We start from the raw sequence: 14,332 nt of genomic DNA on the forward strand, positions 1-14,332 counted from the left end.
GGCCCCTGCTCCGGGACGATCTCACACGCCAAGGGGCAGTTATGCCCATGAGCCACACCCATGGAGCCTGTGCGCCCCAACAAGGGCAGTCACTGCAACGAGAAGCCCACACCGCAGCTACAGAGCAGACCCCAGGCGCCACAGCTGGAAAAAGCCCGTGCAGCCACCAAGACCCAGCACAGCCAAAAATAAGTGTTTTAAAAAGTATTTTAAAAGTTTTTTAAAGACTTGTTTTCAAGTTGTTTTCAATAAAAGAAATATCATACGTATGGAAGTACTGTGAATCTGAAGAAGAAAACCAGCACTTAATTTCACAAGCGAATAGAATCACTCTCCCAGTAAAACCACCCTGACCACTCCAGATTCATGGAGGGACTTAGGCACCTTGCTGAACTGGGGCTGCCCCCTCAACATCTCACTGTCCACCGGCAGCTGCATCCACGAATCCCTTGATGTGCCGGCTACCCCAGGTCCCGGGTGGTGACCAGACAAGAGATCACAGATGTACCCCACCCAAGGGGTCCCCAGCTGTCCACGCACTTACCTCTGTGGTGATTCTGGTGGCGGGAGCCCTGGTCTCTGGGCGATGGGCTCCTGTTACTGAGTCACTGTGCCTTGGCGTCCAGTGAGGACTATTCACAGACGGAACAAAAGCCCGGCAGAATTGCACTTGAGCCAGGGAAGGGGGACTGCTTCCTGAATTTCAATGAGGGCATGAAGCGCGGGGTCCTGGAAGGCCCTCGGTTGCTGTGTGACTGGGGCCCAGAGTTCCACTCCGTCCTGCGCTCCTGCATGTGCCAGGAGCAGGGGGGCCTCCTCTGGTTCACTTGTGGCAGGCAGGTTGTGGGCACCAGAGTGGGCCTCTCGGGAGAAAGAGAAGGCCCGAGTGCAGAACTGTACCAAGCTGAGGATCCTAGACGGCTGGACAGCCGAGTGCTTGACTCTTTTGGAAACAAGCACGGTTTTATCCAAAGGCTTACTCTCCGTCCTTTCTGGAAGCCCTTTTCCATCCCTGCCATCACAAGAGAAAGCCCCTTCACAAGGTCACTCACAGTGCTATTTGCGCTCCACGTGGCTGGCCTGGCCCTTTAGATTCTGACCCAAGGGTCCCTGTGAGCCACGTGGGTCCCGCCGTTCCCTTTATTTCTGCTCACCACGGAGAGGGAAAGGACGGGCATGCGTTTTGCCCAGACTCTGGGTGTTACTGTTCAGTCACTCAGTCATGTCTGACTTTTTGCAACCCCATGGACTGCAGCACGCCAGGATTCCCTGTCCTTCACTATCTCAAGGAGTTTGCTCAAATTCACGTCCATTGAGTCGGTGATACCATCCAACCATCTCATCCTCTGTGGCCCCCTTCTCCTCCTGCCCTCAATCTTTCCCAGAGTCAGGGTCATCAACCTGCTCAGAAGCTGCAAAGTATCAATACTCCTCACTGTCCTTCAGCCTTCCCTATTTGCCATTGCTTGTGAACTTCACACACGGTCAGTGCGCTCCAGAACAAAAACCACAGTCACAGAAAACTAACCCAAATGATCACGTGGACCACAGCCTTGTGTAACTCAATGAAGCTATGAGCCATGCTGTGCAGGGCCACCCAAGACGGACCAGGTCATGGTGGAGAGTTCTGACAAAACACAGTCCACTAGAGGAGGGAATAGCAAGCCACATCTGTCCTTTTGCCTTGAGAACACATGAACAGCATGAAAACACAAAAAGATATGATGTCAGAAGATGAGCCCCTAGGTCGGTCGGTACACAGAGACTCCGGTGCCCCACAATCACAACGTCAGTCTCTTGTATTCTCAGGAGCCAAAGCGTTCCACAGAGCTGGCCCCTCAGACCACAAGCCCCCATCACGCCCAAGCGAAGGCTTCAGTTCCCATCACGGGATGCTCAGTGTCTCCGTTTTTCAACCAATCAAAAAGTATTAGAATTAATTTTCACAAACTGTGAGGTCAAGAAGGGATTTTAAACATTGAAAACCTCCCAAACCTCTTTAGTGACTGCCTTTTAAAGCAATAAGTGCAATTATCAGGGAGACTGTCAACCAGTGGGACTCTTCGCTTCTCTCCTTGCTTGAAGGTTTCACCATGTCTGTGCATTTCCAAAGTTGTGGAGAAACAAATAAGCACTCTGGAATTAGAGATGGTGGGACAAACGCCTCCCAAGTGTCCTGGGAAGAACCTCCCCATCTCCGGCAGCAACACCAGTCTCTAGAACAAGCCCCATCCCTCGCACGAACTCTGTCCCTAAAGTGCCCTCTCTCCCTCTGTGCTGCGGAGGCCCTGCTCATGGTTCAACATTTACCCCGCTATCCAGCGCACACTTGCAGGATAGGTGGGACAGGCCACGGCCCTTCCCGTGTGGAGTCCAAAGCCTAATGCGGGACAGGCACACGGGATAAAGGGGTGTGTTCTGTGGGGACGCAACTGACTTCCCCTGTGATGGCACATAAGTCCAGGGAGGGCGTGGGGGGCTACTCAGGGGAGTTAGGGTAGGCCTCACTGAGGGGGGGCAGTGGTGAGGAGGGAAGGGGAGCAGAGGTGCCCCAGGTGCAGAGGCATGGAGGTGGCAAGGCTGGAGGGAGGTGGGCACAGGGACCCTGCGGGGCGAGGTGCAGGTGAGGCGCCCAGGCACAAGGCACCTGAGGACGTGGAGACAGCCGTGGCTTGGACTCTGAGATGCACTTGCTGGGCAGAAGAGTGAGCGTCCAGCTGGGTGGCGCACAGGCCCTGGGACCGCAGGTGAGAGCAGGTGTTGGCAGGATGGAGGGGGAGCCGCGGGCGTGGTCAGAAGCCACCAGATTCTGCCAGACTGAAAAGTCAAGCGGACCTGCCGTCTGAATAACGTGAGATGAGGGGCGCAGGAGTTCAGGGGACTGGAAGGTTCCTGGCCCGAGAGGTGCAGCTGCCTCACCTGAGACAGAAAACAGAGAGCAAGAGTTTTGTCCACCGAACAACTCAGCCACAAGCCTGTGTTCCACGACAAGAGAAGCCACCGCAATGAGAAGCCTGCTTGCCACAACAAGAGAAAGCTGAGGCAAATCAACAAAGACCCAGCTCAGTCAAAAGTAAACAAAAACTTTGTAAAAAATTGCATATGCAACTAATTGACGCTTAAAGTAATATATGGTCTTAAATGCTTATGTTAAAAATGAAGAAAGTGCCATTCCAAAATTCAATATCTAATTTTCCAACTTAAAAAGTTAGAAAAGCACAAATCAAACTAGAAGAAGAAGTGGGAGGGAAGGGGAAGAGGAGTGGAAGGGGGAGGAGGAGGAGGAAGAGAAAGCAAGAAATAATGAATAGAAAAAAAGTCAATGAAACCAAAAGGAATTTTTTGAAAAGATAAAATTGATAAACATGTAGCTAGACTGATGAAGACAAACAAGAGGACAGACATTAATTACCAAAGTTAGGAATGCAAGATGGTTCATCACAGTGGATCACAGAGACAGTGAAAGGATAGTAAGGAAACACCATGAACAAATTTTGCCAACAATTTGACACATTGGCTAAAATGGACAGTCCCTTAAAATTACCAAAGTTTATGCAATATTGCTGAATATTGGTAACAGCCCTTTAACCAATACAAAAGTTGAATTTGTTAAAACAGATATACAATATGTGTTTGATAGGCCACGAGGCAGGCTGTTCCAGTTAGCACAGAGTTCAAGCCAAATCAGGTATAAGCCCAGAGGACTGCCACACACCTCAATAAATGAAAAATTCCTCATCACTCAGGCACAAAGTTACCAAGCTGGATCAATACACAAAACAGACAACACACCATGACCAAGTTGAGCTTCCCAGGAAAGCACGGTGGTTTAACATTTGAAAATTCAATCAATGTAATTCACTCTCATTAACACGCTAAAATAGAAAAACAAGACGTCATTTCACTAGACACAGGAAAAGCATTTGAGAAAACTCCCCACCCAAGCACCGTAAGAACTCTCGCGAAAGTGGGCAGAGGGGACTTCTCCAACTTGATATGGCACATTTGCCAAAGCTACACCTAACAGCGACGAGCAGCCAGAAGTTCGGCCGGCTCCCGCCCAGAAGGAGGCAAGCACAGCCACCCTGCCCGCACGAAGCCCGGCCGACCCGCCCCGGGTCGCACCCACCAGCACGGGCGTGACGTCACTCCCACAGGGCGCACTAACGGTCGCAACCGCCCCCCACTCGCCGCTAACAGTCTCCGCGTGCGGCACCCACATTGGCCGAGCGCCGCAGGCGCCGCAACCCTATTGGCCAAGCTCCAGGGCGCGCTGGCGCGAGCGCGGCAGCGCATTGGCGGCAGGAGCGGCGTGCCGCGTGCGGGCGCGTCAGGCTGCGGCGCTGAGGCGGGGCGGCCGGGCCATGCTGCGCCTCGCGGCCAAGGTGGTGTCCTTCTTCTGGAGGAAGGCGGACTGCCCAGAGGAGGAGGCCGGGCCGCTGGGGCCCGAGCTCGCGGAAGGTGCCTCGCGGGGAGGGCGGGCCGCGCGGCCCCTGAGGCGGCCCAGCCTCGCTGGGCGCTGCCCGGGCGGGGGCGGCCGGTAACCTAGTAGGAGCCGCGGAGCTCCGAGGCCTGGTTCCCGCGTGCACTGAGGGTGGGGGTGGGGAGCGGCCCGAGCCGGGTCCAGGGCCTCTGCGTGCCCAGACCAGGGTCTGAGAGACCCCGACGTCACCTTTGTACTGTCCGCCCTCGAAGCTGAGGCGTGTCTCTTTCATGGCGATCTCTTCCCAGCGTAGGATCTGTGTCTCCTTTCCGCTTGGTTTTGTCACGCGCTGCAAGCGCCCTGACACCAGACCCTCGACAGGTTCCCGCTCTTTCTCTGTCAGTGTCCCAGCAGTTGTGTGCATTCGCGGCTCTGGAAAGGGTGACCCCGGCTATCCTAAACTGCTCTTTTAGTCCCATGGGGTCTTGCTCTTGAAATTGTTATCGAACACCTTTCCTGAAGTCCAGGCAGTACTTCTGATTCTGGAACCCGGAATTACACATTCCCCAAGGTTCTTGGTATTTTCTCCCAACCCCTCTTTCTGTCCAAGACTTGAGCGCTGGGTAGTGAGTCTCTAGTTGCTCTCTGTAACCTCCCAAAACACGAAATTCTCAGCGAGAGAAGCCAGAACGTCAGTCATGGAGCTACTTGTCTCAACATGCTATTAGCCGTCTGCAGCTGGCGTTCTGCCTCTTCAGCAAACTGCGGCCTGGAGCAGGTCGCTTCACCCATCCAGGCCTGGCCTTGTCCATCAATGCAGCCTCTCAGCAGCAGTAGGATTACAGCTCGGCCTCAGTGGGCTTCCAGCTGGGCCAGGGCGCACTCATTGTCTTCTGTGTCTGAGAAGGAGCGGGAGTTCCAGGCCCAGGTCTCTGAGTGGATGAGGGAAGGCCTGCTCTGCCCCAGACTTGCCCCCCAGGCCCAGAATCTTCCAGTAGTGCCTGCCTAGGATTGAGTGCTCAGTTGCGTCCCACTCTTTGCAACCCAGTGGACTATAGCCCACAGGCTCCTCTGTCAATGGGATTCTCCAGGCAAGAATACTAGAGTGGCTTGCCATTTCCTCCTCCAGGGGATGTTCCTGAGGAGGAATTGAACCTGGGTCTCCTGCATTGCTGCCAGTTTCTTTTACAACTGGGCCATCTTGGAAGCCATTTCTGGTATGATGAAATAATACAGAATCTCCTAGCCCTGCTGCTGGTAGTGTTGGTGATGAGAAAGACAATAGTGGTGATAAGAGTGCACAGTAGTGACTCCCCCACTGCTGCTCTAAAGCAGCCCCCGGCCTGTGCCAGCAGCTCAGAGGTCTGTGCCTTGCACATTCTGTCATGTAATAACCTTCACACAGCTCTCTTGGACTGTGACTGTCTCCATTTTACAGATGAGGACAGGCACAGACCTAGCCCAGGGTTCCACAGATGGCAGGGCAAGAGCTGGGCATCCGACCCAGGCAACCTGGCTCTAGAGTCAGAGCTCTCCCCATGGTGCCTACCACCTGTGCCCTTTGGAGTAACCTAGGAAGTCTGCCTCCAAAACCCTACGTTCTGAGCACTCTGTTCTTCAGGGAGGTTCTCAGCCCACAGGGCTTCTAGCCACAAGGGTGCTCTGAGCTCCATTGTTCTCTGGGAGACTCAACTGTAGCGTGCACTTGCTTTGTGGTCAGTGTAACCTCTCTGTTTACCTGTCTCAGGTGACACCAGGTTGAAAACTGTCCAGGGTGTCGTGACAAGGTACTGCAGTGATTATGGCATGATTGATGATTTGATCTACTTCTCCAATGAGGCTGTGACGAGCAAAGTGCTTCTAAATGTCGGACAGGAAGTTATTGCAGTTGTGGAAGAAAATAAGGTGTCAAATGGACTGAAAGCAATCCGGGTAAGGCCTGAGTTCTTGAGGAAGAATTCTCTCCACCTTGAGCTTCACACCACCATCCTCCTCTTAGAGACAACCTATAGTTTTATGCCATGGAGGAAATCAGTGTTACCACTTCATTATCTATTCTTCTAGTCATTTAAAAAGCTATTGTTGCGAATAATAGCTATTTGGACCCTTTGTTATCCAGTTAGCAAAGATAATTAATGAACTCTACTATGCAGCAAATTTTTCTTAAAAAAAATAGTATTATTACTCTCTGATTTCCTGATGTTAGTTAGAGGGTATGCATGTTCAACATTTTAATGGTTATCGTCAAATTATCCTTCAAGAACTTCATGCTAATTATACTCAGGAGCAGGATGAGAGACTTCAGTTACCCATGTTGGCAAGGGTATGGACTTAGGCATCTCGGAAATCTTCGCCAGTCATTTTGATAAGTGAGCTTATTGTTTTAATTTGCATTTAAGCCTTAAAATAGACTAAATATTCACATTTTTTTCCTGTGAGTTATTTTGGTGTCCTTTATACATTTTGTTTGTTGGGTTCAGCTATTTAAAATTAAACTCTCTACATTACAGAATTAAGTTTCATTCCACATAGTTAATGGGTCTGTCTATTCCTTGTGGCTCCAGGGCTTTATGTGAATCCTTAGAGAGGCTTTTCACACTTCTCAGTTCAGACATGCCCTCAGGTTTTCTTCTGAAAAATTGTTTATTTACATTTAAATGTCTAATTTCCCTGGAACTTACTGGCTGTGTGGACTGAAAGAAGGAACCAGACATTTCTTTCCTGGTAGCTCGCCAGTCATCCGCTGAGTGGTCCAGTCTTTCCTACTGAGTTGGAAGGTCCCAGAATCCCACCTACCCGGGACCCTGTCGGTCCTGATGCCTTCACTTGGCCCCCGTGGCACAGGCACATCCTTGGGTGGCAGGCTGGTTTCCCTCTTCCTGTCTGTGGATGGGCTTCTCTGGCTTTCCTCTTCTTCTGGATGAACACTAGAGTCATCCTGCTGTTTCTCCTCCTTGGCTCAGACTCACCTGGACCAGCGAAGAGTACATGGATCCATTTAGGTCAAGTGACATGGATCACAGCGAGTTTTCACCAGCTACAAATTATGTCCACTTATTTAAGCCTTCCTTTGTGTTCTTTTTGTTCACTTATGTTCTGCAGATTCCTTCTTAAGTTTTTGAGAATTGTATTGATTTTGTTTCATTATCAATATGATTTTATTTTGTATTTTCAATCTTTTTCTTCCCTTATAGGAAATCTGTTGATTTTTGGTATATAATTTGGTATCTGCTAAACTTACTGTGTTCAACTACTTTTTTAAATGGTCATGACATACCATCTACCAACCATATGTCGCTATTTAGATTTATTAAAATTAAGTAAAATTTAGAATTAACTCCTCAGTTTCATGAACTACATTTTAAGTACTAAACATGACTGGTGGCGCCAAATTGGATGCTTCCAACATAAACCATCTCTATTAGGGCAGAAGGGCCTGTGGAGTTGCTCTGGTCTGGAACATGCCGCCCCTGGGGAACAGCACCTTCTCCTCATGCTCCACCTGAACTCTTGACTCTTCAGACAGAGTGCTTCCTTGTTTGTTTTTAGCTCTTCTGGAAGAGGCCTGTATCACTTGATTTACCAACACTAGGTAGGATTAACTGACTTCCACTGTGAAAGTTGTGGAATTGGCTCATTTCTACTGGCCTCTGGATTTATTTGCTCATTTTTTTGTTTAGGTTTTTTTTATCATGGTAAAATGTGTATAACATGAAATTGTTAACCATTTAAAGTTTCTTGATGCCATTCAGTGGCACTAAGTACATTCATGTTGTTGTGCACCCGTATGACTACTTTTACAACTTCTCATCATTCCAAATAAGAGCTCTATGCCCACTAAATAATGACCTACTGTTCTACTTTCTGTCTCTATGAGTTTGACTATCCTGGGATGCTTCATGTAAGTGGAATCATGTATTAGTCCTTTTGTATCTGCCTTATTGGACTTAATATAATATTTTCAGAGTACATCCATGTACCAAGTATCAGCTCTTCATTCCTTTTTATGGTTAAATAACATTCTATTGTATGTATAGACTGTATTTTGTTTCTCCACTCACCTGTTGATGGACACCTGGGTTGTCTCTACCTTTTGGCTGTTGTAGATAATTCTTCTGTGGAAAGTACCTTTTGAGTCCCTGTTTTCAACTCTGGAGTCTGTACCTTGCAGTAGAATTGAATGGTCATATGGTAATCCTATGGGCTTCCCAGGTGGTTCAGTAGTAAAGAATCTGTCTGCCAATGCAGGAGACAGAGATATGGGTTCGATCCCTGGATCAGAAATATCCCCTGGAGTAGGAAATGGCAACCCACTCCAGTCTTCTTGCCTGGAAAATTCCATGAACAGAGAAACCTGGGGAGCTACAGTGTATGGGGTTTCAAAGAGTTGGACATGACTGAGAGACTAAGCATGCATGTGGGGTAACCCTATATTTAACTTCTGGAGAACCCACCAAATTTTCCCCAGTGGCTGCGCCATTTTACATTCCCACCAACAGCACAGAGTTCCACTTTCTCCATGTCTCCACCAATGTGAATTATTTTCCTTGTTTATTTTTTTGATAGTCACCACACTAGTGAGAAAAGGAAAGATAAACCCATTTGAATGCAGAGTTCCAAAGAATAGCAAGGAGAGATAAGAAGGCCTTCCTCAGCGATCAATGCAAAGAAATAGAGGAAAACAATAGAATGGGAAAGACTAGAAATCTCTTCAAGAAAATTAGAGATACCAAGGGAACATTTCATGCAAAGATGGGCTCAATAAAGGACAGAAATGGTAGGGACCTAACAGAAGCAGAAGATATTAAGAAGAGGTGGCAAGTATACACAGAAGAACTGTACAAAAAAGATCTCCATGACCCAGATAATCATGATGGTGTGATCACTCATCTAGAGCCTGATGTCCTGGAATGTGATGTCAGTGGGCTTTAGGAAGCATCGCTACGAACAAAGCTAGTGGAAGTAATGAAATTCCAGTTGAGCTATTTCAAATCCTAAAAGATGACGCTGTGAAAGTACTGCACTCAGTATGCCAGCAAATTTGGAAAACTCAGCGGTGGCCACAGGGCTGGAAAAGGTCAGTTTTCGTTCCAATCCCAAAGAAAGACAATGCCAAAGAATGCTCAGACTACTGCACAATTGCACTCATCTCACACGCTAGTAAAGTAATTCTTAAAATTCTCCAAGTCAGGCTTCAGCAATACGTGAACTGCGAACTTGCAGATGTTCAAGCTGGTTTTAGAAAAGGCAGAGGAACCAGAGATCAAATTGCCAACATCTGCTGGATCATGGGAAAAGCAAGAGAGTTCCAGAAAAACATCTATTTCTGCTTTATTGACTATGCCAAAGCCTTTGACTGTGTGGATCACAATAAACTGTGGACAATTCTGAAAGAGATGGGAATACCAGACCATCTGACCTGCCTCTTGAGAAACCTGTATGCAGGTCAGGAAGCAACAGTTAGTACTGGACATGGAACAACAGACTGGTACCAAATAGGAAAAGGAGTACATTAAGGCTGTGTATTGTCACCCTGCTTATTTAACTTCTATGCAGAGTACATCATGAGAAACGCTGGGCTGGAGGAAGCACAAGCTGGAATCAAGATTGCCGGGAGAAATATCAATAACCTCAGCTATGCAGATGACACCACCCTTATGGCAGAAAGTGAAGAGGAACTAAAAAGCCTCTTGATGAAAGTGAAAGAGGAGAGTAAAAAAGTTGGCTTAAAGCTCAACGTTCAGAAAACTAAGATCATGGCATCCAGTCCCATCACTTCATGGCAAATAGATGAGGAAACAGTGGACACAGTGGCTGACTTTATTTTTCTGGGCTCCAAAGTCACTGCAGATGGTGATTGCAGCCATGAAATTAAAAGACGCTTGCTCCTTGGAAGGAAAATTGTGACCAACCTAGACAGAATATTAAAAAGCACAGACATTGCTTTGCCGACCAACATTTGTCTAGTCAAGGCTATGGTTTTTCCAGTGGTAATGTATGGATGTGAGAGTTGGACTATAAAGAAAGCTGAGCGCCAGAGAATTGATGCTTTTGAACTGTGGTGTTGGAGAAGACTCTTGAGAGTCCCTTGGACTGCAAGAAGATCCAACCAGTCCATCCTAAAGGAGATCAGTCCTGAGTGTTCATTGGAGGGACTGATGTTGAAGCTGAAACTCCAGAACTTTGACCACCTGATGCAAAGAGCTGACTAATTTGAAAAGACCCTGATGCTGGGAGGGATTGGGGGCAGAAGGTAAAGGGGACGACAGAGGATGAGATGGTTGGATGGCATCACCGACTCGATAGACATGGGTTTGTGCGGACTCTGGGAGTTGGTGATGGACAGGGAGGCCTGGCCTGCTGCGGTTCATGGGGTCACATGGGGTCACAAAGAGTTGGACACAACTGAGCAACTGAACTTAACCCTAGTGAATGTGTCTTACTGTGGTTTTGATTTACATTTTTCTAATAATTAGTAACACTAAACATCTTTTCATGTGTTTATAGGTCATTTATAACAACATATATCTTCAGAGAAATGTCTTTTCAGTTCCTTTGCTTATATTTTAATCAAGTTATTTTCTTATCGAATTGTAAAAGTTCTTTATATATTCTGATACTAATCCCTTGTCAGATGTGTGATTTATACATTTTTCCTCCCAATCTGTGGCTTTTTCACTTTTTCTTTTAAGTTTATTCCTTTCGGCTGCACTGGGGCTTTGTTGCTGTGCGCAGGCTTTTCTCTGGTTTTGGTGAGCAGGGGCCACTCTCTAGTCACAGTGCTCTGGCTTCTCTTGTGGCAGAGCGTGGGCTCCAGGGCACTTGGCCCTCAGTAGTTGCAGTGCAGGGGCTTAGTTGCTCTTCAGCAGCATATGGGATCTTCCCAGGCCAGGATCGTACCAGTGTCCTCACATTGCAAGGCAGAGTCGTAGCTACTGGACCAGCAGGAAAGCCTCTTCACTTCTCTCAATAATATCCTTTGATGCACCGAAGTTTTAAATTTTGATGAAGTCCAATTTATCATTTTTAATAGCCTGTGCCTGATGTCACATTTAAAAAATATCCCAAGATCATGAAGTTTTTCTCCTATGCTTTCTTCTAAGAGTTTTATAGGGTTAGCTCTTAAATTTAAATCTTTGACCCACTTTTTAGTTAGTTACTGAATATGGTGTTGGATGAGAGTTTGACTTCGTCTTTTACATGCTGGGATCCAGTTTTCCCAGCACCATTCCTTGAGAAGATTACACCACATGGAAAACCTTTTCTCCTTTGAATGGTCTGGCACCTTTGTTGAGAGTCATATGACCATACATGTGAGGGTTTATTTCTGGGCTCTTTATTCTGTTTGATTGGTGTTTTGTACGTCTCTACAGTCTTTTAATTATTGTAGCTTGGTAGTAAGTTTTGAAATAAAAAAAGATGAGTTTTCCAAGTTTGTCCATCCTTTTCTAGATTGTTTTGGCTATTCAAGGTCCCTTGAGATGCCATATGAATTTTAGGATGGGTTTTTCTGTTTCTTCAAAAACCATCATTGGGATTTTGACAGAGATTGCATTGACTCCATCAGTCACTTTGGGCAGTATTGATGTCTTCATGTTAATCCATGGGTGTGAGGTGTGTTTCCACTTGTTTGTGTCTTCTCTACCTTCTTTCCTGGGGAGGGCTTCCCTGGTGTCTCAGCCGGTAAAGAGTCTGCCTGCAAATGTGGGAGACCTGAGCTCGATCCCTCGGTCAGGAAGATCCCTGGAGAAGGGAATGGCAATACTCCAGTATTCTTGCCTGGAGGATCCCACAGATGGAGGAGCCTGGCGGACTCCTGTCCACAGGGTCGCGAAGAGCCAGCACAACTGAGTGAGTAACACTAGCTTCTTCAGTCACATTTGCAGTTCCAGTGTACAAGTCTTTCACCTTCTTGGTTAAATTCTTAAGTATTTGATTGTTTTTTGATGCTATCATAAATGGAATTGTTTTCTCTGTGTTTTTTTTTTTGGATCATTTATTATAGGTAAATAGAAATACAGCTGATTTTTATATGTTGATTTTTGTATCCTGTAACTTTGCTGAATTTGTTTATTGGCTGTAACAGGTGTTTTGTAGATTCTTTAGCATTTGCTGGATGTAAGATCTTGCTCAGTAGTGTCTGACTCTTTGCAACCCTGTGGACAGTAGCCCGCCAGGCTCCTTTTCCATGGAATTCTCCAGGCAAGAATACTGGAGTGGGTAGCCCCATTCCCTTCTCTAGAGGATATTCCCGACCCCAAGGATCAAACCCAGGTCTCCTGCATTGCAGGCATCTAAGTCTCCAGGGAAGCCCGTATTAGATCATGTGGTGTTGTTCAGCCTCAGTTGTGTTCAACTCTTTGCGACCCCATGGACTGCAGCATACCAGGCTTCCCTGTCCTTCATCCACCAGGGCCTGCTCAAATTCATGTCACTGAGTCGGTGATGCCATGCAACCGTCTTGTCCTGTGTTGTCCCCTTCTCCTCCTCCATTCAGTCTTTCCCTGCATCAGGGTCTTTTCCAATGAGTCAGCTCTTATGTTAACTTCAACTAGTTTGACCTCTTCCTTTCCAATCTGGATATTAAAATTTCTTCTTCTTGGCTAATTGTTTTGGCTGGGACTTCCAGTATTCTGTTGAACAGAAGTGGTGAAAGCACTCATCCTTGCCTTTTCCTTATCCTGGGGAAAAGCTTTCAGTCTCACCACTGAGTGTCATGGGAGCACTGGGTCATATGTGGTCTTTATAGTACTGAGGAAGTTCCAGTGTCTTCCTAGTTAATTGAGTATTTTTATCATAAAGAAGGTGTTGGATTTTATCAGATGCCTTTCCAGCACCAGCTGAGATTATTGTGTATAATTTTTCATTTGTTCTGCCAGATTGCTGGATGGTAGTGACTGGTTTGCATGTGTTGAGCCGTGGTTGCGTTCTGGGATGAACCCCTCTCCATCACGATGTGCAGCTGCATTCGGTTCGCCTGTCTCATTGGGATTTTTGCCTCAGTGTTCATAAGGGGTCTTGGCCAGTATTTGGCTTTCTTTGTGGTCCTCAGCATGTCCTAAGTGGTGTCCTTAGTGTTGGTTTGTCTGTCTTGCAGGTGGAAGCCGTCTCGGATAAATGGGACGATGACAGCAAGAGCCACGGCGGGGGGCTGTCTGACCCCAGCCCCCGGGTGCTGATCGGCTGTGTGACCTCGCTGATGGACCGCGCGGGCTACATCAGCCAGACCACGTACTTCTCCCTGGAGAGTGTGTGTGAAGGTGTGCTGGGCAGGTCTCCCTCACATTTACAATTCGTTTTTGTGGTTTTTTAAAAAATGTTCATGAATAGGGTTGAGGTAACTGCTCGCATCACTGAAAGGACCACGTCTGGGCTCCCTCTGGGAGAAGGCTTGCCGGGGGAGCGGCGGCGAGCTGAGGCTCCGGTGCTGGCGACACACCGCCCCTCGCTCTGTGCCGTTTGTCGTGCAGCTGCCAACTCCTGGGTGGCTGTTCCTTTTCCATAATTGCTGCTCCTGATCTAGGACAACAACGTCACGGATGCTCAGAGGTACTGTGATCTCTTTATTTAGGTGTGTCCAGTGTAAAATAGGACTTGGGGATAACCTGGTACTTTCCCGAGAGTACATCTTTAATTACATCTGGTTTTAGTTGATATTCCTAGATGGCACAGTGGTAAAGAATCCAGTTTCCAATATCAGAGACACGAGACCAGGTTTGATCCCTGGGTTGGGAAGATCCCCTGGAGTAGAAAATGGCAACCCACTGTAATATTCTAGCTTGGAAGATCCCATGGACAGAGAACCCTGACAGGCTGTACAGTTCATGGAGTCGGCAGAGTCAGACTCGACTGAAGGACTGAACACACACACGTTAGCTAATCTAAGATTCTGTTTTTATGCCTATAAAA

At 47.5% G+C, this 14,332-nt stretch overlaps 1 protein-coding gene across 1 annotated transcript in view; it reads left to right on the top strand.

The window, feature by feature from the left end:
• The first annotated feature begins 4,338 nt into the window (after window positions 1-4,338).
• Window positions 4,339-14,332, top strand: part of MOV10L1 (Mov10 like RNA helicase 1) — a 62,559-nt gene continuing 52,565 nt past the window's right edge. Inside the window, exons 1-3 of the mRNA XM_069581808.1 lie at window positions 4,339-4,461; window positions 6,171-6,355; window positions 13,521-13,683. Coding sequence (XP_069437909.1) covers window positions 4,365-4,461; window positions 6,171-6,355; window positions 13,521-13,683 — 445 coding nt within the window. The 5' untranslated portion in view covers window positions 4,339-4,364. The remainder of the gene's footprint in view (window positions 4,462-6,170; window positions 6,356-13,520; window positions 13,684-14,332) is intronic.

Source organism: Ovis canadensis, chromosome 3 (assembly GCF_042477335.2).
Source record: "Ovis canadensis isolate MfBH-ARS-UI-01 breed Bighorn chromosome 3, ARS-UI_OviCan_v2, whole genome shotgun sequence".
Classification (NCBI taxonomy): Eukaryota; Metazoa; Chordata; class Mammalia; order Artiodactyla; family Bovidae; genus Ovis; species Ovis canadensis.